A 23,595-nucleotide genomic window follows, 5' to 3' on the forward strand; every position below is an offset into this window, starting at 1 on the left:
AAAGAAAAAAAAAAAAAAAAAAGAGAGAGAGAAAGAGTTAAGCTTCCATAAGAATAAATAAGCTGATCAATTTCATTGGAAAGTGTATAATTTCGATTTTTTTTTTTTAATGAAACAGAACACAAAAATAGACAAAAGTAGAAACGAATTACCAAGTCAAAGAAGGTCAAAATGGAGACAGAACATACTTCACTGGCCAAAGCAATAGGTAAGTAACCTGGTCACAAAAAAAACCAAACACTTGGTTACAGATAGAAAAAAACCGGATCAGCATAAAAGAAGATTCCTAAGCTCTAATAAACGAGAAACTAGACGACCACACTTAAAATAAAAAGGGAACATATAGCCAAGAGAAACCACATGACCGTAACTGAACTGAACTTAGCTACATCAGTTGATCTTACACAAACGGAATCTAACAGTACCGACATCGAGTCCGAAAGCACACAGATCGCGAAGATCACCTGAAAGAACAGTTCGCCTGATGAGCTTCCGCTTTCTCTCCTTCGCATAGCTCAGCTCACCTTCTTCATTCTAGATCTATCTCCTTCTCTCTCTCTCTCTCTCTCTCTCTACAGGCGTTTCAGCTCTGTGTTCCTACTTTTTTGACGTTGTGAAGAATTGTTTTAGGTACGGTGGTGGACTCATGGAGAAGCTACGAAATGACCATATCACCCTCCTCCACTGTCCCCAAAAATGTTTTTTTAGTATTAAATTCAAACTTATATTAATTCGAAGTTGCGTGACTTTGCATCTTCGGGATCGCCTTCTCTGCCAATAGATTTGCATTTTATAAAAGAAAAACTTTTCTGGTCTTATGGAGCATTTACGTAAACTAATTATTTAATCCATGCACGATTAATTTAAATCTGGTGTTCAAAGATTCGATCTGATACTTTCCATTTTCCCATGAACAAGTATTTATTATACCATATTAACATTTGATACTTTTCTATATTGTCTTATAGAAAAATTGTAATGCATCTTAGTAGAGATCTGAATAATAGAAGTTTTGAATAGTACTAGTAGTAGTTTAGAATCAGCAACAAAGACGGGGGTGTCTTGAATATATATTGAATAAGCAATAATGATGATTAAAAGAAGAGAGAGCAAAGAGTAGCTGACAAGTGATAAAAGTGATAACAAAGACAGGATGTCTAGGACGGTGTGCTTTCGGTCCACTTCCTTGTCACCCTTTGTCATGTCTCCACGTTGGATATTAAGATTCCTTCCACCTATATTTGCCATCCATTTAATTGTGGCCTATTAATGTTGAAGGTTGGAGAGTTTTTTGTTCATGGCTTTTGACGTAACTAGAGGAAAGTAATAGTACATGCATGGTGGTAGCGTTGCAGTTTTTAACTTAAACTTACAAGGATATGTAATTTGTGACCGATAATAGTCATGTCTTAAATACAGTTTATTCCTTCTTCTTTTTTGGCAACCAACCGAAACCAATCAAGACTGGTTGTTTATTCTATATTCAAGAAACAAAAAGAAAATATTATGATTAATGGATTGGACACAATTTGACTTCTAATAAGCATCACAAAAGGTTTAAGACAAATTGAAAACGTGACTTTGAAACAACCTTTTTATGTTTTAAAGAATATTTTGTCTATTCACTTCGTTGCCAAAATTGAATTAATTAACAGGCGTTGTGTTTGTTCTTAATTTTATTTTTTTCGGCTGTAGAATAATAATAGAAGGAAAGCAGTCGATGCAAAAGAAACAAAAAAAAAAAATGAACTGAGGAAAGTCAACACTCAACAGCAATCTCTACCAAACACTTAAATTGGATGATTCCTCATAATTTAATAGTTCCAGCTCTGTTTCATGCCTCTATACTTATTACTATGATTATACTATCATTTCCAGATCGCGTTATTATTTATCCCTTTGATATGCCTAATATTCAAAGTTGATCCTATATTAATTATAAGCTAATTTCTAGTGAGACTGACTGGATTTTTTTTTTGAAAAAAAACATATTACTTCACTGCGATTTATATTGAAAAAGAAAATATTGATACTTCAAAATATTCTAATGCTTTGTAATGATCGACCCGTTATGAAAATTGTAAGCCCATTTCTTGAATACTAGATGGTAAAGACACAAAGCAAGCAGCACATCAGATGTAAACTAATATGATGATGATTACTATAGATAACAATCAAGTTAAGCCTAGCCATTTCTTGAATGCTAAACCAGATTCCCTCTTCCTGAGCTGAGACTCGCTCTGAACTTTTGGAGCTTTGCCTTTATAAGCAGTCTTGTGATACTTCAAGAAGAGCATCCTATACTTGTACTTGTCAACAAACATCTTCTCTTTCTCCATCATCTCCACAACTTCATTAGCCCTCGAGAAAAACCCTCCTCTAACAAACGTATACAGCACCGCATCCAGCAGCTCCTGATCAAACCTCATCGACGAAGTAGCTGCGGCTATGGATTTCATCTCTCCCCAAAGCTCAGTCACCTCTGTGTATTTACTCCCAATGGCTGCATAGCCTGTGACCATAGAATGAAAAGTTTGAGCGTTCGGCGAATGCCCCAGACTTCTCATCCTCTTCAACGCCTTCTCCGCGTCATGCATCAAACCTTTCTTGCTAAAGAAATGGATCACATTGTTCCAATCGTGAACGCCAGCATCCAAATTACTCTGCCCTTCTCTGATTTCTCTCAAGAGTTTCGACATAAGCCCCGCCTCTGCGTTTCCTTCGCAGCCCTTTAAGAGCTTCTCAAACTGCTGGTTCCCGCCTCTCGGTATCTTCGCCTCTTTCATCTCCTTGAACACGCTGAGAGCTCCATGAGTATCGTTCTGAATCACCTGAGACTGGATCAAGGCTTCGTAACAGCTTGAGTCGAACTGAATCCCTGCCTTCTGAGCATCTCTGAGAAGTGCTGTCACTTCTCTAGTCCGGTTGGTGTTGCAGTAAGCTTTGAGGAGCGACGAATAAACGGAGGAACCGGTTCTTACCCCAGCCATACGCATCTCGTCGAGTAGATCATGCGCCTGATCCAACATTCCTAGAGAAATACACGCGTTGGTAACATTCACCAGCATCGAGTTATCACTAGAAACAGGGGAGTCTTCGTGTTCTGCCTTTAACATAAACTCTGCCAACTCTTTCATCTTCCCACTTTCTAGAAATGCCTTTGCTAATTTCACATAAATCTCTTCCGTCGGTTGCAGAACACCTCGCTCCGAGGTAATCAGTTCCACTTGTACATGCAGCTTAGCCAACAACGCACCAAGAACATCCTTTGCCTCAGCTTCAAGATTTAAAAACTTCCTGTCTCTAAGGAACTCTTCATACGGAATCATACTGTGTATAGAAAGCACTTGACTGTCATGTTCTTTAACCTCTAAACCTTCCCCAGAAACTTTTCTGAGCTTTAATTCTGCAGTATCCAGTCCAAGAATGGCGGCTCCAAGTGAGTTCCTCGCTACCTTTCCTCTTCTTAGCATTTCCAGAACCATTTTCGAAGCAGCTTCGAGATCCCCGAACTTAAGGTGACACATAAGCAAGCAGTTATAGAATTGCCAAAACTGAGAATCATTCAAGTTGCAAGCTTCATCTATATGCCTCTGGAGCTTCCTCAGCTCCTCTCTCCGCCCATTTCTTTCATATATATGAGCCATTATTACCAACAAATTAGCATCGGCTTTAACACCTATCTTCGGTATCATATCAAGAAGCTCCTCAGCCTTTCGTGTTGTCCCAAACAACAAACAACCCGCCAAAGCAATGTTCAACGCCTGAGTATTAGGCTTCATCGCAAGCAAAAGCGCGTTGCTCTTTTTCCGCGGATCAACTCTATTGTTCTGAAACAAGTAACCAATCTCAAGAACCAACTCTGCAGATAGATAACTTCCTGATCCCGTGAGAGACATATGCGCCAGCACTGATGACCAAGCACTCACGTGAGGATACTCTTCCGTCTCAACTAGCTTCCTCAAGATCGTTGACGCAGGAACAGGCATCCCCGACTTGGCCAGAGCCAATGAAAGATACACAAGAGGCTCCTTCTCTAGCAGATTCTGTTTACTCTCCTCAAAGGCTTGCTCCACTAAAGTGTAACCCTTTTGTAGCCAATTGGAATCGAGACTCTCAGCGAAACAAACCAAAACGTTGTTAACAACGGATTTACGCGGGAACCCTTCCATTTGCATATGTTGTTCAAACAATCTCCAAGCTTCGTCGCATCTACGTTGATCAACTGCGATTTGGATTTCTTCATTGAGCTTAGCAGGATCCCTGGCTTGAAGCAATATAGATCCAGACATCGTCGAAAATGCTTCTGTTCTATCTACATGGAACCTGGTACTAGTACGAAGCTTAGACAACAAACTATGGTCTCTTGCATTAGAGAGAACATCTTTACACGCGATTCCATGTTGTAAAGAAGCTTGAGGTTGAGTACCTGTAACTTCAGTTGCACGAAAGAGAGAACTGAAACGACTCTGGTGAACTGAGACAGCCTGTAGCTTCGTTTTCCTCAATGAAAACATCTTTTATTATTCTTCGATTCGTCGGTCCAAGCTTCAAACCTTCTCGGTTGGAATGTAGGACTGAAGGAAACTGTCTCCTAGTTTCTCTCAGTCATTTCATCGAACACGTGGAGTGCGAGCTGGATAAACAATCCAATCTACACGCTGAAGGAAATCGGAGGCGCTAATGAGTGAGTACGCGGCAGAAAAGAGCTTAAATTCACAGACACGATTGATGATGACAGTGTTGTTCTTCTTACAACAGCATGGGGCATGTACTTTTCTTCTTCACGTCCTCTGTCTCTTGCACTTTTCAGATGTTCGACAGATATTTTCTCGTGGTCCGTTATAATGGGCCGATGCGCGAGGCCCATAATGGAATGTTAAAGTACACGGGCCGACACATTTTTAATTTTAAAAATTAAATTATTAACCCAAAATCTAACAACATTCGAAACCGTCGATGCTTCTGTCGGATTTTCACGAACTGCTTAAACCCTAAAACTACTGTTCTTCCTTCCCTCTGTATAACAATGGAAGAATCTCACATAGAAGAAGTAGAAAGCCAGAACAAAGTAATCTAGGTAGCTCCTGCATTGATATCAGTTCACCCATCTCAAAAATCTATCGCAAGATTTTCGTAATCTTATATAATAATGATATTAATGGCAGATCTTCTGAGAAGAGAGTTAGTGCAGTTGCTATAAGCGGCAACGATTCACATGTTTGCTATGCTGACAAGTTCGGTGTTGTGTGGGTTGTCGAGCTCGATGGGATCAGTGAGGGAAAAGTTTTGCAAGGGTGCGCCGCTGCTTTCTCATTACTGTAGTATTATTACTAGCTTGGTTAGATTTAAGTTTCTCTTAATGGGGTCTCCTTCTTACTTACTTGACGTTTTGTTTGAAACTCTTGTTAGGTTTGTCACCTGCATAGCCTTTGTCTGGAATCCAGAGCTTCCTCAAGGATACCTTATGTCTGGAAGTGGAGATTCAACAGTAAGTTATCTTAAAGCCTATTCATCATGTATCTTTAAAACCAGCATTGCTTAGACTCCTTGCTATTGATGTTGAAATTTTCTTAGGTTCGACTGTGGGATGTTACATATCTGGGTCTCTTCTTAACACATGTGAAGTTAGTACAATGGTAAAAATAATTTACCTACATTCTTCATTCAATTAGTCACATGGAACTCTCGGTTATGTAAATATTTGTTTGTTTTCTTATTGAAGGCAGGACATTTAGAGTCTAATGAAAGTGAGCCAATGCAAGTCACAGTTACCGATATATGCGCTATCCCAAATACTTGTTCTGCAGCTGTGTCTATTCAAAGGCAAGTCTAGTTTTCTAAGCCTTCTTTTAATAATATTATCAAATTCAAATGTTAATTAAATTAATCTACTAATGTATATTACAGCTTTCAAGGAATAGTATTGTTAAGCAGTGATTTATCAGCTCATACTCTCTCCATCACAAATGTATACGGTATACCACTTAATAAGTATTGTTAAATCAGCAGAACCATAACTTAACTGGGTAATTTATATTTTATTAGGTGATTAAAATCCCTGGAGAAAGTTTCATCCCCACAAGTATCTCTCTAAGCACATCTACTACATTACTATGGATGGTATCAGGAGCCTCGAATGGCTCAAACCATCCTGCTGGCTATTCAAGGGTTCGAGTTATCTCGGGCATTGAGACTGGACCATCTTCAGTCCTTGAAGATGAGCTGATTCCCGGAGGGACGAAACTGCTTGAGAAATTGCAAGGTAAAGTTTCAGTAGAAGAGAGTGTGATGAGCGCTGCAGCAGAAGCTGTGAGAGCAGCGATGTCTAGCCTTTTGATGAAGAAGCAATACTCTGACGAGAAGAGAGAGTTCAGGAAAAGAAGCAGGAATGATAAGAAGACAACTCACTGAATCAGAGACTAGTTCGAACTCTTTAACATTAATGTTTTTTTTTTGTGTGACTTCCATCATTTCTAACGTTAGATTATGTGATGACGTTACAGTTTGAAGCAGTGGCAAATCATTGAATCAGAGTCTAGTTTGAACTCTTGCTTGTGTAGTAGCAAAACTCAAATATGTATGGAATAATGCAACAACATGCGGCAAGACACGTGTGAAAGTAAGTGTCCACGTGTCAAACAGACATCTGACTAATAGGATCGTACTTTCAAGATCCGAACAAAACAGAAACTCTCCTAAAAACAAAACACAACATAACAAAGGAAATGGCACAGCAACAAAATTCGCCAAGAGATCAGAGAGATTCACGTCAACACGGCGACGTTTTCAGCGTCTCCGGTGACGATGACGTGGCGAGAAAGCAAGGCGCTGGTTCCTCTAACCCTGGTCCAGCGATCGTGACGATGGGATCAGTAGATACGGTTACGATTGGAGAAGCTTTGGAGGTTACGGCTTTGTCGCTTGGAGATAAGCCTGTTGACCGTAAAGATGCCGCCGCGATTCAAGCGGCTGAAACTAGAGCCACCGGTGACTCCAAGACTCGGCCCGGTGGTCTTGCCGAAGCGGCTCAGGAGGCTGCTGCCACTAACGAGCGCACGGCGTTGGAGGAAGCCAAAGTGACCATTGCAGACATTCTCACGGTAATAACATTTTTTATAACATTTTTTTACTTTGCCATATATATATTTTTCATAAAGCATACTATATAAAATTCACCATAAGAAACATGAGATACATATTAAAATAGGGGTTGAATATCGAGAGATTTTTGGTATTGGTCGTCATATAATTATCTTTGCTAGGAATCACTTTAGGTTACTAATCTTTTTGTAACAACTTTTTTGAATAAGCAGTCCATAAAGCTTGACGAGGTTTATTTTTGTTAGTGAGTAATAGATTCTATAGAAGTCTAAAATGGTGCATATATATATATATATATGGATATTGTTGGGGGGGTTGTGTAGGATGCGACAGAGAAGCTTCAAGGGGACAAGGTGGTGACAAGTGAAGATGCGGAGGCGGTGGTTGGTGCAGAACTCAAAAACAGTCCGGAAATGAAGACAACTCCTGGTGGAGTGGCTGATTCCATGTCGGCAGGTGCAAGGCTCAATCAACCACTCTAAGCTAAGTTGACCAGTTTTCAAGTTGATCCACATAAATATCCTTGCAAGGACTTAATTTACTTGGCTAATATATTATCAAAACGGGTTTTATCGTTTTGTAAACTCTATCAACAGTCCCAAGTAATTTATGGAGGATTTCACTTACCTTGATCGCTATTATGTTTTTTTTTTTTGGTTACAAAAGCAAGCAAAATATTTTTTATTTCAGTAGTTAAATTATAATCATGACTCAAATAGGAGCTCAAAACGAATAACGTTTTCCTAGAAAGTCATCATATCTTATTTTTCATTTAAAGTATCAACCAATGCAAAAGCGATATAACATATGATAAAATCAGACCGGCAGAAAAAAACAAAGAATAGAAAATCAGACCAGTTTTGAGCACGTGATGTTCTTTAGAGAGATGAGATTTTCAATGTGATTCGGGAGACATCGTGCAAACGTCGAAGAAGATTTTCGGTAAGCAAGTCCTTTGAGATTTGGTATGCATCCAATATTGAACTGACAAGCTCCTCCGCCAAATCCTTCAAATTCCTTGTACATACTTCCTTCAAACTTGAAACTTCTGGTGTTGTTTTTCTTTGGATCATAGTAGAGAATATGAACCTCTTCATCATCTACCGCTACATGTATAAACTCACCGGTAACAGTAGCATCATTTAACCGATAGTTAATCTTCCCAGTCGGATCCGTTCTATAAATAGGTAAATGCAAGTCGATATTACATACCCATTCATCTTCCTTTTCATCTTCAAGAATCCATAGTTTTGTATCTAATGGGCAAACCAAGGCTAACCTTCCGTTGTAACTCAGCAGATGATGCTCACCAAAATAATCCGCACAGCATGGAAAATTAATTGGTTTAAACGTTTCAAACCTCACATTGAAACTCATTATGGTTCTAATTTCCATATATTTATTGTTGTCAGTATACGCTTCATAATACATAACTCCACTGATGCATTTCCAACTAACTGTTAAGCCATAATGCTTAGGAGTACCCCCTTAAATGATTCTCCATGATTCTTCAGCCCCCAATGTTAAAACCCAAGGCCCGTAATCTCTATCTTCGCGGCTGCATGTGGTATACACAGCAATTTATATGTATCTCCAAAAGGATCGTATCCTAAATAGCGTGGTCCATGTCTCGAGTCTTCGGGTTTAGGTATGGTTACATGCTGACTTGTGGGAGGATTCCAAACTACAATATGGTTGCACTGCTCATTGAAAGATATTAAGCCATGCACAGACTCAAAAGTTGACATGCATCCATAATTTTCGGGGAGATCGACATAGTTACTGCTCACGTCATCATTTTGAGATAAACACTTATCATCAGGAATCTCGTGTTGTGGCAATGAGAAGAATAACCTCGTGGGTTTTTTTTTCCGAAGCTGAGAAGAAGACGAGGCCGAGATGAAGAAAAAGCAGTGAACGACTTGATGAAATCTGGTTCGGTTGTGAGGGATGACCATAGCTTTGAGACGCAACGGAACCTTACTAAAGATTTAGCAGGCAACCTCAAAAGTATCTCTCTCGTTACATCAAGAGGAATGGGGTCATGGTATAGAGATTTTGTTACCTTGTGGATCTCAATTGTCTTCTCTCCTTCTTCTCCCACTTGCATTGCTGTTCGTTTCTATCAATATGTATGTTTACCTTGAGTTTGATTTTGAATGATCATATCTATTTTATTTATGTTTTGATTACAAAATATGTATAAATGAGGTACTAAAAACCAAAGAACTGATTTTACTTATGTTTTGGTTACAAATTAGATACAAATCAAGTAATTTTAAACAGAAAAACCGATTGGGACCCGAACCCGAGAATACATCGGGTTGTACCAGTTCTTTGATGATTTACTAACCTTGATCCGGTCCCGAACAGAACTTTCATACAATCATTAATTAGGCTGATTTTGGTTAACCCGAAAAACCAAAATTCGATTGGATAAAACTGAAACCCGATTGGGATTCCGAATGCCCATATCCCTAATATATGGCGTTGATTGTTAAATGCCTCTATATAAAAATAAATTGTTTTTACATCGAATAATTAGTTGTCTTAGGCCCAAGTATAATTGGGCTTGCTAGATATTTAATTGGCCCATTAAAAAAGAGCTTGCCTTCTTTGATTGTAATTGTGTTGTCGCTCTTCTTCTTCTTCTGAGGGAAGCGATTTGGGGAAAAGAAGATGACGACGATTCGAAGATTCAGCTGCAACGACCTTCTCCGATTCACCTCCGTGAATCTCGACCACCTCACTGAAACAGTAATCCATTCTTCTCTTATTCTTCGTATCCACTATTGATTTTGTTGATTTTTGTTTGGTTAATTGTGAACAGTTCAACATGTCATTCTACATGACCTACTTGGCGAGATGGCCTGATTATTTCCATGTCGCTGAAGGTCCTGGCAATCGCGTCATGGGTTATAGTAAGGATCTCTTTCGCTTTTCTCTAAGAACGAACTTAGATGATGAAAAGCATTAGTGGAATCAGATAAAAGTATAGCTAGATAGAATGATGAAGAGTGAACTCTATTTCAATGTTGATTCTTCTTTGATATGCTTTCATTAGCTCTTGCCTTTGTATCTACTGATTTTTTTTTTTTTTTTTTGTAAGAGTTGAGTTATGAGTTGTATCAAGGTTCTTCAACCTTTCAATGTTTGTGGATTGCAGTATAGTTTTGCCACTGTTGATATGTCTGTTTTTTTTCTTTCTCTTGAAGCTCAAAATATACTGTAATGTTGTTCTGAATCTTTGCGATTTTTTTTTGGTTCTTGTGGTTCTCAGTTACTTGAATATATCAAATAATTTGGCTTTTTTTTTTTTTGGAAGTTTCTAGATTTGGATATGGAGGAGGAATTTCATAAATTTTTATACCTGTTTTTTTAAGAATCCATCATGTATGTGGATTTTCATTGAATGATCCCTCTTTATGCAAAAAAATTTAGGAGCAAATACATGTTAAAGTCGTATTCATTTGAAATGCTGGTGTGTAATATAATTCTGTATGGTTTTCATTCAGTTATGGGTAAAGTTGAAGGGCAGGGGGAATCATGGCATGGTCATGTGACCGCCGTCACTGTCTCTCCAAAATATCGCAGGCAGCAACTCGCGAAGAAGCTGATGAACCTCCTCGAAGAGATCAGTGATAAGATGTAAGTCTCCTAATAAACAAGGCATCTCCAGTTTTTAGTTTTCTCTTCGATATGGATCCGTTACGACTGAATAATAGGTGGTATATTGATTGATAATGGTCCATTTATCTTTTTTTTTCTTTTTCTGGTGACTGATGTTTAGATAGTTTCTCAAAGGAAGAAAACTCTTAAAATTTGCTGCTCATTTTAGCTCTCTTTCTTATGATTTCTCTCTGGTTATTGATCACAGTGATAAGGCCTACTTTGTGGATCTTTTCGTGAGAGCTTCTAACACACCAGCCATCAAGATGTATGAAAAGGTAAACCTATTGAAATAATTTTGAAGTTCAGAAAATCTGATGATGAGTGATGACAGTGTGAAGAACAGCATAACTTATAACTTTCCAGACGAGACTTGCACAAATTTCCAGTTCTTACTGTAATAAATGCCTTCATGGATTCTTCTTTTTCATCGCTTAAAGGCCGTCTCTCTCGTTTTTTTTTTTGGCAGCTTGGCTACATAATATATAGGCGGGTTCTACGCTATTACTCAGGAGAAGAAGACGGGTTAGGTGAGACTTGTTGATTCATCCTTTTTTTGTACTTTCCTTTCCACCTTCTTTGAATATAAATATAAGAACTAAATAATGGTTTTTGATGTGAAAATAATCAGATATGAGGAAGGCATTATCAAGAGATGTAGAGAAAAAGTCTGTGATTCCTCTCAAGAGACCCATCACTCCTGATGAATTAGAGTATGATTAAGTCTCTATGTTCCTTTTGTTCTTGTCCTTTTTTTTAAAACACTTCCTTCTGTTCTGGTCATACTTTTGTATTTGCATTAAAAGTTCCTTACATTATGTTTTCGTAATTGGTTTCCCCTATTTTACCACAAACTTTTAATTTGATTTTTAATTCTAATTATAAAAAAAAATAACTTAATATAAGATTTGAAGAAATTAATTGGGCGCTTTTGGTTGAGTAAGCAGATAGATATTTTAGAGTTAAGAAAATTGATCAGAAAACACACAAGAAATCTCTCAGTCTCTCTCCGTACGATAACTCTAATCTCTCACCGAGTCACCGGCATTATGCAATCGGTTTCAAGCATAGAGCATTTAACTTTGTTGTTCATGTTAATGTACTAATCTTTTTACTTAAGTTAATTAAATATGGAAAAATTGTTTGTATAGGTTTCCCTGGGGAGTAATTCTCAGCATATGCTAGCTATGATTTCTAAAGATAAAAGCACATAAATTTCTTTTCTAGGTAAGGATTGGTACAAATATATTTAAAATCCAGAATTATAGAATAAACCTTACTTAATCCTTGTAAGTGGAAATTATTTAGAATTTAACGTTAGACTAGCATTATAGAAAAGCTTGTTCATAGGTTCCGTGTTAGTTTTCTAATCAAAGTCATAGCTTTAACTGTTGACATGTGTGCTTGATAACCAAACTTTATAGTTCTTTATAATCACTGAAATAATATTAAGTATGGTCAAAAGTTAAGGGACAGAAAATAAAATTTCAAGTTGACATGTTTTTGTGTAAGCGTTAAATAGATTCCACCTTCCTTTGTTGCTAAAGATTATATAAAGTTAAAAAAAGACTTAACAAAATGAAAACAAATTATACAAATTTGAAAGGATCTAGCTTTTGATTGTCCTTTTGAATTGGGGACCAGAAGTGGGATAGTGATGCAGAGGAAGCCCACTTCTTTTGGTTCTTGTTTCAAAGTTTCTCTTCATCTGATTGGTTTAGAAACACACAGAAACATAGCGATTGGTGAATGCAAAATTGGGATGGCCAGGGCTCACTAGAGAAAGAAAATAAGGTACAGATTCTGGTCTATAACTTTACTAACCACTAAGTTAGTACTCACGTTTCTACCTCAAAGCTTTGTCGACATTTCATATACCAAAGACCTTTTGTTTTCACAACACATGAAGGTTTGAAAAGTTTTCCTCACTTGAAATGGAAACTTCTTTTGCTACCCGTAGCTTTTTAAAGAACCGGTTCCATTAACTAATAATAATTTTTAATAGACGACTGATAACCTCTATTAGTATGAGACATGCTTATTGTCTATGTTATTTAACTGACCCTACATTTGGTGCTTGTTTGAGAACCTACGGGTTTAGGCAACAGGAGGATCATCTCTAAATCCCGAGAGCATTTATTCGTGATCTGAAAACGCGTGAAGACAGGAACATATCCCCATAAGCTTTCTATTACAGGGTAATACATGTTTTAGAATTATTCATTACATTTTGAGGTGTAGGATTAATCATAAGAAGAAACACAATCTCAAGGATTTGGACATATGCCATTGATTGCTAATTAGTGTATTACTTTGCATTACAGTTTCAATTTGTAAGTATAGCTTAAGGTCCTAAGAAGGTGTAGACTTCGGACTCTTTCTTGCCTTTTTGTTATTTCTTTGATCAACCATATCTTATTGGGGTGTTTAAAAAAAAATACAGGTTTTATGCTGCAAATAATCCGTTTCCTTAAAATTATGTATTTACTATAAGAATACTAACGTACAAGAATGCAAAAGAACCTGCCAATTCTTATACTAGAGTTGGTTTCAACGATAGCAAGTAACAGCCACAAGTTGAAGAAAGTAAGAAAAGAAAAAAAGTTCTCACTCTCACTCAAGTGGCCATAGGTTCGGTGAGCCTCTCCAATAGGGGATACTTTCACTAAATTTTGCGAATTAATTTTAGTATATTTTTTGCTTTGAATTCATAACAGTTAACTACAACACAACAATATACTTGAACTGCCTTATTCTTAAATCTTAATTTACATATTACCAGACATAAGACACTTTTAATCCTACTTCTTGAATAAATTAATGATGTATTTAACTTTAAATAGAGCAAACTCAAAGTTATTTGGGAGACAAAATATCAAGAAAATTAAAGCCATTTCTCCCTAGGACTCCCACCGCTGGATAGGAAGAATATGCGTTTTTAAGGGCTACTGAAAATGTTTAAAAATGTCTAAATTATATGCTTAAGTATCACCTTTTTGTTAGTTTTTCTCTAATAAACTTATACCTAGTTGTTAAAACAACACAATTCAAGCATGTAGTTTCATTATTCCCCAACCTATTGGTTTGCAGAATACAAAAATATTACTACAACTTATGGATATACACGATAATATCCGTAAACAAAACACAAAAAGACTACAGAAGAAAACTAATGAAAGAGAGCAGTGGTTTTAAACTGTGTTGTGTCCGAAAAGAATCCAATGGCATGCAAGTGGGATCTCACCACTATAAATACTTGTTCACCCCTCACTCTTCCCTTTCACATTCATCATCTCTCTTTTCTTGATTACCTCTTAGCTCAACCAACAAAACTAATATCAGTAAACTCTCATTTTGATACTCAGTTTTTTCTCAAGAAAAAATCGCCACCAAAAGTTTCTCCCAGAAATTCGACATGGGTGGGTTGAGTTTCCTACAATCTATGTCCGATATCACTTCCATTGTCCGAACCAGAGAGGATAAAGCTTATGTTCACCCGACCGTGAAACGCTCTGTTTCTCAGCTGAACGAGAAAAGCCTAGAGATGTGCACTGAGAGCCTCGGGGCCGAGACAGGAAGCGAGAGTGGTGACGAGTTGACCTTACTTGCCCTTGAAGCAACCGCTATCTCCAGGGCTCATTCGAAACCTCAAGATGAAGAAAAGGACGCTGACTTTCGTGCCAAGAAAGCAACGATGAGTCGCAGCAAAAGCTTCCCGCCACCGATAAAGTTCGTTGAAGAGTCAAGGTACAATCGCATGGTGAGGTCGTTAGGAGAAGATGGTCGTCTCGTTGTTCAAGCAATCAGGATTTCTTCTCCGCCACGTAACTTTGTAGCGGAACGTGAGGAAGGAAGGCTCCGTCTCTGTTTATCCCCGGAAAGTTCTTTACTTAGGGACGATCATGAAGAGGAGGAAGAAGAAGAAACAGAGGAGGGCATGGCCGAGGAAAATAGTGAGAACTTGGAGGGTAAAAATGGAAATAAAAAGATTAGCAGGCTAAGCAGCAGATGCAAGGAGAATGGTCGTGAGCCTAAACAAATGCTTACCTGGAAGCAGCAGCAGTTTTGGGTCGCCACTTAAGACTTCAATAATCTCTTAACTAAATAATTTTAAAATATGAGCTTCTTAATCTTAGCTAATATATATAACCTATGTTTTTCCTATGGTTTCTTGAGGGGTACTGGGAGTGGAGTGTTTTCTAATTGTATTTAGTGTAATGTTAAATGAGAGTTGTTATTATTAATTATGTCATTATTCTGCTTATTATTATTTTAGTAGTCATAGTTACAACTTACAAAACAAAACTGGAAATGTACTAGTTGTCTTCATTTCGTACGTTAAAAGACCCCGAATATGTCCTTTATGAAGCTTCCTAGAATCATTTTCCTAAACACCCCAACTTTTTCCACTCACAATATCTTGAAGATGGGCATTTCGATTTAATTACGGGTTCGGTTTGGATTATTTGGATCTAATAAATCTTGAACCAAAGTCAACCCAAATTAGTATAGTTTGATTTATGTTCGGTTTTACTTCGGTTCGATTTGTATCGGTTCGGTTTGATTTATGTTTGATTCGGTTTTGTTTGTATTTTTCAGTTCAACCGAGTTAATTTTTTAGTTTTGTTCTAGTTCAATTATAAAAATATGATTTATAACAGCATAAACAAATCATCATTCGATACTAAATCATTATTTCCTTCATATTTAAACATAAAACCAAGCATCACAATGAATATGTAGAAAATATAAATCAATAATTTTATATTATTATTCTCAAACCTAATATAAATATCATAAAATAACTTTTCTGTTTTATTTTATTTTTAGTTGTGTTTATTTTATTCATTTAAAAATAAAATATATAAAATTATGTTTATTTGTTTAGGCTAAATGGTTGAATATATTAAATCTTAATATTATTAGTATATTTAATTAATCTAATTAAAAAACACTTCAGTTTTTCGGTTTGGTTCGGTTTAAAAACAAAAAATTAAACCATTTGGATTGATAAAATCTTGAACCAAACGGATTAGACATATATTTTGGTTTGGTTTGAATCGGTTTGGATTCGATTTGATCGGTTTGATTTGATTTGGTTCGGGTTTTTTGCCCATCCCTTGTCTTTACGCAGATCTCCAACAATTTTCAATTGTCACCAACATATTTTGTGTGTAGTTGAAATTTTGTGAGCGGTTCATTTCTTTCCAAAACCAAAACTAGCTAGCATATTAAAGTTCGCAGAAATATAGTTCAACCAAAAAATATGGATAATCTCATTAAGCGCGACACTTTAATTAGAGATTATTACAACACCAATATATACTAGCCAAACTAAACCAAGACCAATATATATATATATATATATATATAACAACATATGATGTTTGTTCTTGCTTAATTTCCACTGCTAATTTTTTATTATTTCAAACCTATTTTAATAAAACAGAATTTTAAAGAACGGTTATCGTGATTTCTCATACGGTATATGTTTATCTTTTGTTAAGCTATTTTCTTTCAGTAATATAACTTTACTTATGTTTAGAATTTACTTATGTTCAGATATTTTAACACAAAATTTACATGATAGCTCAAATAAATGCAAGGAATGATTTTTTTTTTCTTTGATTTACGTGCGCGCAGAAGAAAACATATAAGTGGTACGTACAACGTCCACATGAACATATGAGAGATTGTTCCAACACGCCCCACATGACCATCACATGCAAAATTCCTATTTCTCTCTTTCTCCTCATTTTTATTTCGTTTAATTTCCCTTTTGCTCTCATTTTGATTCTGTTTCTGATCTTCCCTGTACGAACTGTGAAGACGCTCCTTTACTTTTGTTTTTGTTCATTATACTTTTCTTTTTGCGTCATCATATCTTACCCCAAGTCGAAGTGAACCATGACCTCCTCGCTAGATCATTAATAAGAAAGAGAAAACTTATCATCTTAACCTAAACGGGATTGTTTTGAATTAGGTTAATATTAATTATTTAAACGCTAACTGATCAAAGAACCGGTTCACTGGTTAATGATCCTGTAATTTTTTGTTGTTGTCCAAGTAATCTAATACTTCTAACGTGCATCAATCTGAAATCTATATGTTGTTTCACCAAAAGAACTAAAAATGAAACGTATATCACTATATATATATGGGTGTGTGTGTTTTTTGATTTACTTCGTTTAGGATTGAAGGAGAGTACTATTGGTCAAGATTCAACATTTCCAAGTTCCAATATGTGATTTAAGAATAATTTTCTTAGAAATATACATTTTGTCTATATATTTATGTTCAATCATGGTTACAAATACATGTAAATTGTTTACAATAAAGAGCATGTCGTACGTACAATAGTTTGTGGTTTGAGTGAGTAGAACCATGTTAAGTTTAAGACCATGGATTAAGTTCTTTTATCGGTCCTGTCTAGCATGTACCCAAAAAAAACTACTTAGTTTTCTCTTGGTAATTCTAAACACCTTAAAATAGCAAGTATCTGATTACGATCAACTCTGGTTATTAAAAAAAGACTGTTTTAGGTGTATATATTCTCCGACATGGATGAAGGATTGTCACAAAGTATATCGTCCTTTAATATATATTTGACATAGTTATATAATTTTCAGCCAATGAGTAGTAGACAAGTTATGAATGCAATGTCCAATCCAAGGTCTCAAAAAGTATGTAAATATATTTAAAAGAGGACTTTGTCTCTCTGCAAACGAATATCGAGAGAGGACTGTGTTTCCATGGTTCTGTGTGCCACATGATCTTATTATTGACCACTATCTGATGCGGCCCCCATTTCTGTGATATATTTCCAATCATTCTTTTTCTATGTCAAACATTTTTTTCCTATTTATTCTGATTACTTTCTATTTTCGTAACCCTAATCTCATTAACCAAGACATTCTCACTATTCTTTTGTATTTGTAAATCGTAACCACATATAATGTTTGGGCTAATACATGATGGATAGCTTCATCGCACGACAAAGATGTTTAGACATTTTTTATATTTTTCCTTAATGGAATGAAGCTAATCTTAGCGGTAACTGTGAATTTTGTAACCCTCAAGAGACCTAAAATAATGGACATTCAAATAACCCCGTTTTTAGATAAATATGCGCCTACATCAAAATGTTTAAGTGTTTCGACTAATATGTAATATGATGCAATTATTCATTGCCCACACCAAGATCCATGTTTAACAGTTTTAGTTATGTTTCCTTAATGGGATCAATGGAATCCAAAAATCCGAAACTGACATACTTTAACAATACTTAAAGAATTATTCTTGGATTCACCACCTATGGTGAACTTAGAGGTTCACCAGCCAATAAGATTTCATTATTTCAAATTCGATATCTTTTAAAAAAATAAACAAAATATTGTCAAGTTATATTATGTTTTTAAAATAAAAAATAGTAGTTGCAGAAAAAAGAATTAAAAAAAAATCTTTTTAACGTCGTCAGCAAAACACTAAACCCTAAATCCTAATCCCTAAACCCTAAATCCTAATTCTTAAACCCTAAACCCTTGGGTAAACCCTAAACCTTCGGGTAAACTCTAAATCCTTGGATAAACTCTAAACCATTGGGTAAACCTTAAACCATTGGATAAATCTTAAACTCTAAATAAAAACACTAAACCCTAAAACTCTAAACCCTAAATCCTAAACGCTAAACCCTGAGTGTTTTAGTATTTAGTGATTTTGATTTAGAGTTTAAGATTTATCCAATGGTTTAAGGTTTACCCAATGGTTTAGAGTTTATCCAAGGATTTAGAGTTTAGGGATTAGGATTTAGGGTTTAATGTTTTGCTGACGACGTTAAAAATATTTTTTTTTTGTAATTATTATTATTTTTTATTTATTTCTTTTTACCATTTAATTTTAAAAAATAATATAATTTGACAATATTTTGTTTTCTTTTTTTAAAGATATCGAATATGAAATAACACAATCCTATTGATTGGTGAACCTAGGGGGTGAACCCAAGAATAAGTCGTTTGAATAATCCTATCTTGGATTTTTTGTTGTTGTAATTTTCACTTTTAAATTTGCATTAATAATTTATATAACACTAAGGGTTTGACTGTATGGTACATATGGCTTAAACTTTTACTCTTGATTTGATGTTACTCCAGTTTCAGCTAAAAAATTGCTAATTAAATAAATTTCAAATTTTTCTTATTTACTCTGATCACATATTTACTCTGGGATTTATAAGCGAAACGAGTTTTACTCTACTCTTTTGTTCTCTTTCCTCGTTTCAGTTTCTAAAGTTTCCTCCATTTTCCACTTTATTATTTACTCTCTTTTACTCCACATTTTTCCAATCTCTTTTACTCCACATTTTTCCGATCAATACCTAAAAGAAGTACCCTTGTCCACCTTAGCTGACTTTTATCATCTAAGACAATCCGAAGTTGTGTTCGAGTTTTCCTGGAGGATTTATTTTGTTGTCACTAGTGAACTGGTGCTTTCTAACTAACAAAGTATTAGCGTAGTGACTAAAACTGGATTTCATAATCGAAATATAATGGGTATGGTTCAGTTCCTGTTGGAAAAGATCTATTCTCCTAATGAAGTTAATTTAAAATGGTTTAGATTTCGCCATAGAAGATGTACGGTTTTCGGTTTCAGAACATTAAAAAATTCAAGAAAAAAGATACTAGTGCTTCCTTGTGGTGACAATCAAGAATCCAAAAGTAATGCCCACGTGTCAGAATGAACTGCTTATAACACTCGTGTAGCAGTTATAAGCTATGATGAGATGTTAGTGACCGACCCATTTTGTAGGATAAAACCAAACTGGGTGAATCATCGGCCTGTTCGTGATAATGGTCCACCCTATAAGGTAACATATGTAAGAAAAATGGTTGGGCCGGCCTTTCTACGACTTGTTGGCCTTAATGTTGTAGTGAGGCTAGTCTCATAAATACAGTACAGACAACCCTGTCATCTCATCATCATAAGCAAATTCAAATATTAATGGGTACAAACATATCTTCAAGAAGATAGCTTCCTTTATTTCATTTCATCGTTCACAAGGAGAGGCTGATTTTATAATAAACCAAAATCAAACTAAGACACATCCTTCCATAACAGTGATTGCTTTGCCTCTCAGCAGAACCCTCTGCTTCTCTTTGTCCAGGTGAACATTGAGCGTTCCTCCCCTGCTTGAAGCCTAAACAACACCATTTTCAAAACCAACCAAAACTTTCTTCAGGAAACTAATAGTATATAATACACTTCAAAATCATCCGTCTCAAGTGTCTGTATGAAGAGAGAAGGGAAAGAGAAATAGAGAACCTGGTAGGCTAAGAAATCACACTTGTTCATCTTGGTGCTCCAGTAATGTGCTAAGGCACAATGCGCACTTCCAGTAACTGGATCCTGATGAGCAGCACACCAGTAAATAACAAGCAAAAGAGGTATACTGCTTTGATCACGCCTTCTTTATCTAAGAGCAAATGTTTTTTTTTAATGGACACAACATTTACTCATCTCACTAGTTACCTCATTGATTCCAAAGTTAGGAGCAAAGTAGCGACTACAGAAATCATATTGAGATCCAGCAGAAGCAGCAGCGGACACCATCAGTCCTTCGCAAGAACATTTCGATATCTCATCTATTCTTGGCTGCAACTCAGTAACAGACTCCCACGACGAAAGCACAACCTGACAATAGATCAACAAGATTTGGTTCCAATGACGGCGCAACAATAACACTAATAGAGAGAGTTTCTTACGAGGACGTCTTTCTCTGTGGCTTTAATATCAACAATATCAGCTCCATTCACAGCATTAGAGAACACCGAGAGATCAGTAGTGGAGTTGACTTCACAAGTTGGAACAACTGGGAAATCCAATTCAATCAAAAAGGTTGATCCTTCTTCAGTAAGTGGAACACGCTTAGCTGTTAGGATCCCTGATCTTGTGGCGAACTCAACTACCTCTGAATCAACCAAACCGTTTGTGAAGATAACGTGAGCAGAGGCTAAAGTCGCATGACCACACAGATCCACCTACACACAAAAAAAAATCAAAGTTCATCACTTTCTCATGAATTCGAATCGGAAAATTCTTAAAGGTACAGTCTTTAAGTCAACTCAACAATCAGAAATCAAAAACTGAATGTCAACACAGATCAAAGTGCATCACTTTCTCATGAATTCGAATCGAAGAATCTTAAAGGTATAGTCTTTCAAGTCAATACAACAATCAGAAATAAAGAATTGATCTTTAGCAGCTATTAACAGACCTCAGCGACTGGAGTGAACCACCGGAGACTAAAGCGAGGGAGAACTTGATCATCGGAGACGGTGATCGGAGTAAGGAAACAAGTCTCGGACAAGTTGAACTCGGTGGCGAGAGACTGAAGCCAAGCGTCGTCTCTCTGATCATCATCATCGAGAAAGCAAACAGCAGCTGGATTGCCCTTGAAGGCGGAGTCAGCGAAAGCATCAACCACGAAGTACTTGACTCGCTTTCTCGCCACCATTTTTTGTTTGGACCAAAGCTCCATGCTTTCACACTCTTGTCTCTTTTATTATAGAGAGACAAGTGGTCACTTAATATAAATAAAATAAATGTTCCATGAAATAAAGTACATTGTATAATATTGCTATGAAAGGAAAAATCGAATCTTTGTTTCTGTAGAACAGGTTGTCTGCTTAATCTATCATTTGAGCGTACGTAATGAGAATACAATACAAAGGTCACAAGACCACATAAGAGGGAGAAACAAAGTGATCTTTATGCTGCATATAGAGCGGAGGAGCTCCAATGCAGCTTTTTCTTATTCATATAAGATTACAGCTACAGGGAGAAGGAGTGTGTGTATGTGTTACCAAGCTCCTTCCTTTGACATCCTAAGGAAATGGGCAAGGCTGATGCTCAGTTTCTCGTCACTGTTCTTCCATTTGATCTTCGTTGTCTTCATTGCTTTCTTTCCTATTTGTTCTGTTTCAGTTGTAGACACCAAGTTGTGGTACTGTTCCAAGGAAAAAGAGTTTTTATTTTTAGGTTGTTTACTCTTTACAATCAACATCTAAGCTGAGGAGAGATGTGGTTACCTCACAAACACCGTGCAGAAGCAATCTATGGAATGGGTCTTGAACCTTGAGCTCAAGAACGTCTCCCTCACCGCCTTCCTCAATGAAATGACTTATACAGTTCTGCAAAACAAAAATTAAAATTCTTCGGGCTAATTTAAATGTACAGCTTAAACTGAAGAAGTATAGTACCTCGTATCCCTCGATGAGGTCAGGTAAAAAGCTGCGTCGTAGAGCCTCTCTTGTTCTACAGTCTATTCTTCGCCAAGCGGTTAAAACAGCAGTTTTATCAGCATCCACATGACCTTTCTGCCTTACGGATGACTGGTTCAAGGAGTCCATGATATTGGCCTGACAAGAACACAGTTTTTTTCTCTCCCAATTATGGTTAATACTTAAAGAGTTAAGACCAAGTAAGTCAAACAGATCACACCATCGATTCTAACAAAACAAAGATATTATCAGATCATTACTATACTAACTTTTATATCCTTATTGGGTTATGTAACTTCTAGTTCTTATGACACATAAGTCACAAAAGAAAAAGACAGAGGTAACTGACCTCCTTGTCCATGTCAATGTTTCTGAACTTGTCCCATTCCCCAACATTAGTCAAGGAAAAGGCAGAGGGAGGAACATCATCACCTGTTGGATAGAGTCAGTCAAACAAACGATTAATGCTCATTATCAGAACTGAGTGATTTTTGAAATGAAAGTGAGATTATTTTACCCCATGGAGGTGGGGCAAACAAGCCTCTGATTTCTTGAGCATCTAAACGAGGAACAAGCTCCATCAGAATACGATCATTTAACCATCTCCTTGATCGCCTGTTACTAACCTGTTGTTGCATTAAGTCAATAAAAATCATTAGCTACAAGAACATCAACTTCAAAAAAAAACTCATCTTTAATCCAGTAAATGTTACAGGAGAGTGTGCCAAACAAAAAAGGAACTCACTTGTCCCGTGAGGCTCTCAAGGGCTTCAATTTTCTTCTCAAGCGAGAGGCCACGAGAAGCAGAAGCATCTCCTGCAAGTGAGAAACCCTAATCAAATCCATTTCCACAACAAACAAAAAAACACAATTCTCAAAATCAGAAAACCCTTGTGAATCCCACAGAACTGTAATTAAGGGAATGACACAAACAAACAGGGGAAAAAGGTAAAAAATTTGCGATTCGAATGAACCTCTGCGGGGATCAAGAGGGGACGGAGACATAAGAAGGCTCTCATCTCGCAGCAAGACATTGGTAGCCGCCATGATTGATTCACCCAAATAGAGATAGAGGAGCTGAGCTAATTGCACACGCGAGACTTGCTCTGCTTTCGAAAGGAAGAAGGCCACGAGAATGGACAGAGGAGATCGAATGAAGGAAGCTCTCTGCGATTTTGGGGATATTCCTCGATAGAAATGGCACACGCAAGGCGAATATGCCCGGTTCTGATGATTATACCCGACCCGATTCAACCGGTCTGGTTACCACTCGAGTCAAAGTTAGTTTCAGGTTTCTGGTTTAAGCAAATGAAATTGGTTTAGTGCTTTCACTCGCCCGTATATATAGGGGTGGACACTTTACCCAATATCCGAAATCGCACCCGAACCCATCCGAAAAATCCGAACCGAAGTAGTAAAATATCCGAACGGGTAATAAATGAACCCGAATAAATATCCGAAGATAACTGAACATATGTATAATTAACCTTATATTTCTAGTTTACATCTCTCATTTTATATAAAATATTTATATTGATACTACACA

The 23,595-nt window shown here is 36.6% G+C and overlaps 8 protein-coding genes and 1 pseudogene across 9 annotated transcripts in view; 4 read left to right on the forward strand and 5 right to left on the reverse strand.

Annotated features, from left to right (window-relative positions):
• The window catches only part of LOC106294153 (protein NETWORKED 1D-like), an 8,498-nt gene extending 7,781 nt beyond the window's left edge, over positions 1 to 717 (reverse strand). Inside the window, exons 1-2 of one of the 2 annotated variants that reach the window (XM_013729753.1) lie at positions 465 to 717; positions 153 to 217 (exon numbers count right to left, since the gene is read on the reverse strand). The gene's annotated coding sequence lies outside the window, so the exon portion shown is untranslated. Of the gene's footprint in view, positions 1 to 152; positions 218 to 404 lie in introns of both variants that reach the window. The other variant, XM_013729754.1, reaches the window with a different exon arrangement.
• A 1,289-nt stretch (positions 718 to 2,006) lies between these two features.
• LOC106343785 (pentatricopeptide repeat-containing protein At1g03100, mitochondrial) lies at positions 2,007 to 4,816 on the reverse strand. Its single transcript, XM_013783090.1, has one exon. It carries the CDS (start codon positions 4,515 to 4,517, stop codon positions 2,175 to 2,177), a length of 2,343 nt encoding a protein of 780 aa, XP_013638544.1. The 5' UTR covers positions 4,518 to 4,816; the 3' UTR covers positions 2,007 to 2,174.
• LOC106344215 lies at positions 4,763 to 6,414 on the forward strand (annotated as a pseudogene).
• Positions 6,415 to 6,724: 310 nt separating this feature from the next.
• On the forward strand, positions 6,725 to 7,761 carry LOC106294117 (late embryogenesis abundant protein D-34). The gene is made up of 2 exons (XM_013729721.1): positions 6,725 to 7,103; positions 7,428 to 7,761. Exons 1-2 carry the CDS (start codon positions 6,729 to 6,731, stop codon positions 7,584 to 7,586), a joined length of 534 nt encoding a protein of 177 aa, XP_013585175.1. The 5' UTR covers positions 6,725 to 6,728; the 3' UTR covers positions 7,587 to 7,761.
• A 192-nt stretch (positions 7,762 to 7,953) lies between these two features.
• On the reverse strand, positions 7,954 to 8,481 carry LOC106344216 (putative F-box protein At1g50870). Its single transcript, XM_013783630.1, has one exon. The coding sequence runs from the start codon at positions 8,479 to 8,481 to the stop codon at positions 7,954 to 7,956; it is 528 nt and encodes a 175-aa protein (XP_013639084.1).
• A 1,250-nt stretch (positions 8,482 to 9,731) lies between these two features.
• LOC106293085 (N-alpha-acetyltransferase 20-like) lies at positions 9,732 to 11,639 on the forward strand. The gene is made up of 6 exons (XM_013728758.1): positions 9,732 to 9,861; positions 9,935 to 10,025; positions 10,620 to 10,752; positions 10,982 to 11,051; positions 11,243 to 11,303; positions 11,405 to 11,639. The coding sequence occupies exons 1-6, from the start codon at positions 9,784 to 9,786 to the stop codon at positions 11,494 to 11,496; spliced, it is 525 nt and encodes a 174-aa protein (XP_013584212.1). The 5' UTR covers positions 9,732 to 9,783; the 3' UTR covers positions 11,497 to 11,639.
• A 2,400-nt stretch (positions 11,640 to 14,039) lies between these two features.
• Positions 14,040 to 15,020, forward strand: LOC106293497 (protein FANTASTIC FOUR 2-like). The gene has a single exon (XM_013729176.1). The coding sequence runs from the start codon at positions 14,189 to 14,191 to the stop codon at positions 14,852 to 14,854; it is 666 nt and encodes a 221-aa protein (XP_013584630.1). The 5' UTR covers positions 14,040 to 14,188; the 3' UTR covers positions 14,855 to 15,020.
• Positions 15,021 to 19,718: 4,698 nt separating this feature from the next.
• On the reverse strand, positions 19,719 to 21,331 carry LOC106296190 (uncharacterized isomerase BH0283). Its single transcript, XM_013732266.1, has 5 exons — positions 21,044 to 21,331; positions 20,532 to 20,807; positions 20,299 to 20,460; positions 20,092 to 20,175; positions 19,719 to 19,966 (listed from the first exon to the last, which is right to left on the reverse strand). Exons 1-5 carry the CDS (start codon positions 21,305 to 21,307, stop codon positions 19,859 to 19,861), a joined length of 894 nt encoding a protein of 297 aa, XP_013587720.1. The 5' UTR covers positions 21,308 to 21,331; the 3' UTR covers positions 19,719 to 19,858.
• A 48-nt stretch (positions 21,332 to 21,379) lies between these two features.
• On the reverse strand, positions 21,380 to 23,277 carry LOC106296191 (R3H domain-containing protein 4). Its single transcript, XM_013732267.1, has 7 exons — positions 23,024 to 23,277; positions 22,795 to 22,865; positions 22,567 to 22,675; positions 22,399 to 22,481; positions 22,029 to 22,187; positions 21,858 to 21,959; positions 21,380 to 21,775 (listed from the first exon to the last, which is right to left on the reverse strand). The coding sequence occupies exons 1-7, from the start codon at positions 23,094 to 23,096 to the stop codon at positions 21,629 to 21,631; spliced, it is 744 nt and encodes a 247-aa protein (XP_013587721.1). The 5' UTR covers positions 23,097 to 23,277; the 3' UTR covers positions 21,380 to 21,628.
• Between the last annotated feature and the right edge of the window lie 318 nt (positions 23,278 to 23,595).

This window comes from Brassica oleracea, chromosome C5 (assembly GCF_000695525.1).
Source record: "Brassica oleracea var. oleracea cultivar TO1000 chromosome C5, BOL, whole genome shotgun sequence".
Classification (NCBI taxonomy): Eukaryota; Viridiplantae; Streptophyta; class Magnoliopsida; order Brassicales; family Brassicaceae; genus Brassica; species Brassica oleracea.

Bases quoted from the DNA above. Each gene is read 5' to 3' on its own strand.
- LOC106343785 (XM_013783090.1), bottom strand. From the start codon at position 4,517: ATGTTTTCATTGAGGAAAACGAAGCTACAGGCTGTCTCAGTTCACCAG.
- LOC106294117 (XM_013729721.1), top strand. From the start codon at position 6,729: ATGGCACAGCAACAAAATTCGCCAAGAGATCAGAGAGATTCACGTCAA. The intron at 7,104-7,427 runs GTAATAACATTT...GGGGTTGTGTAG, and splicing joins CCATTGCAGACATTCTCACG to GATGCGACAGAGAAGCTTCA.
- LOC106344216 (XM_013783630.1), bottom strand. From the start codon at position 8,481: ATGAGTTTCAATGTGAGGTTTGAAACGTTTAAACCAATTAATTTTCCA.
- LOC106293085 (XM_013728758.1), top strand. From the start codon at position 9,784: ATGACGACGATTCGAAGATTCAGCTGCAACGACCTTCTCCGATTCACC. The intron at 9,862-9,934 runs GTAATCCATTCT...AATTGTGAACAG, and splicing joins TCGACCACCTCACTGAAACA to TTCAACATGTCATTCTACAT. The intron at 10,753-10,981 runs GTAAGTCTCCTA...TATTGATCACAG, and splicing joins GAAGAGATCAGTGATAAGAT to TGATAAGGCCTACTTTGTGG.
- LOC106293497 (XM_013729176.1), top strand. From the start codon at position 14,189: ATGGGTGGGTTGAGTTTCCTACAATCTATGTCCGATATCACTTCCATT.
- LOC106296190 (XM_013732266.1), bottom strand. From the start codon at position 21,307: ATGGAGCTTTGGTCCAAACAAAAAATGGTGGCGAGAAAGCGAGTCAAG. The intron at 20,176-20,298 runs GTAACTAGTGAG...GCTGCTCATCAG, and splicing joins CTAACTTTGGAATCAATGAG to GATCCAGTTACTGGAAGTGC. The intron at 19,967-20,091 runs GTTCTCTATTTC...GGTGTTGTTTAG, and splicing joins GTGATTTCTTAGCCTACCAG to GCTTCAAGCAGGGGAGGAAC.
- LOC106296191 (XM_013732267.1), bottom strand. From the start codon at position 23,096: ATGGCGGCTACCAATGTCTTGCTGCGAGATGAGAGCCTTCTTATGTCT. The intron at 21,960-22,028 runs GTACTATACTTC...TTTGTTTTGCAG, and splicing joins ACCTCATCGAGGGATACGAG to AACTGTATAAGTCATTTCAT. The intron at 21,776-21,857 runs GTAACCACATCT...TCCTTGGAACAG, and splicing joins TTCTGCACGGTGTTTGTGAG to TACCACAACTTGGTGTCTAC.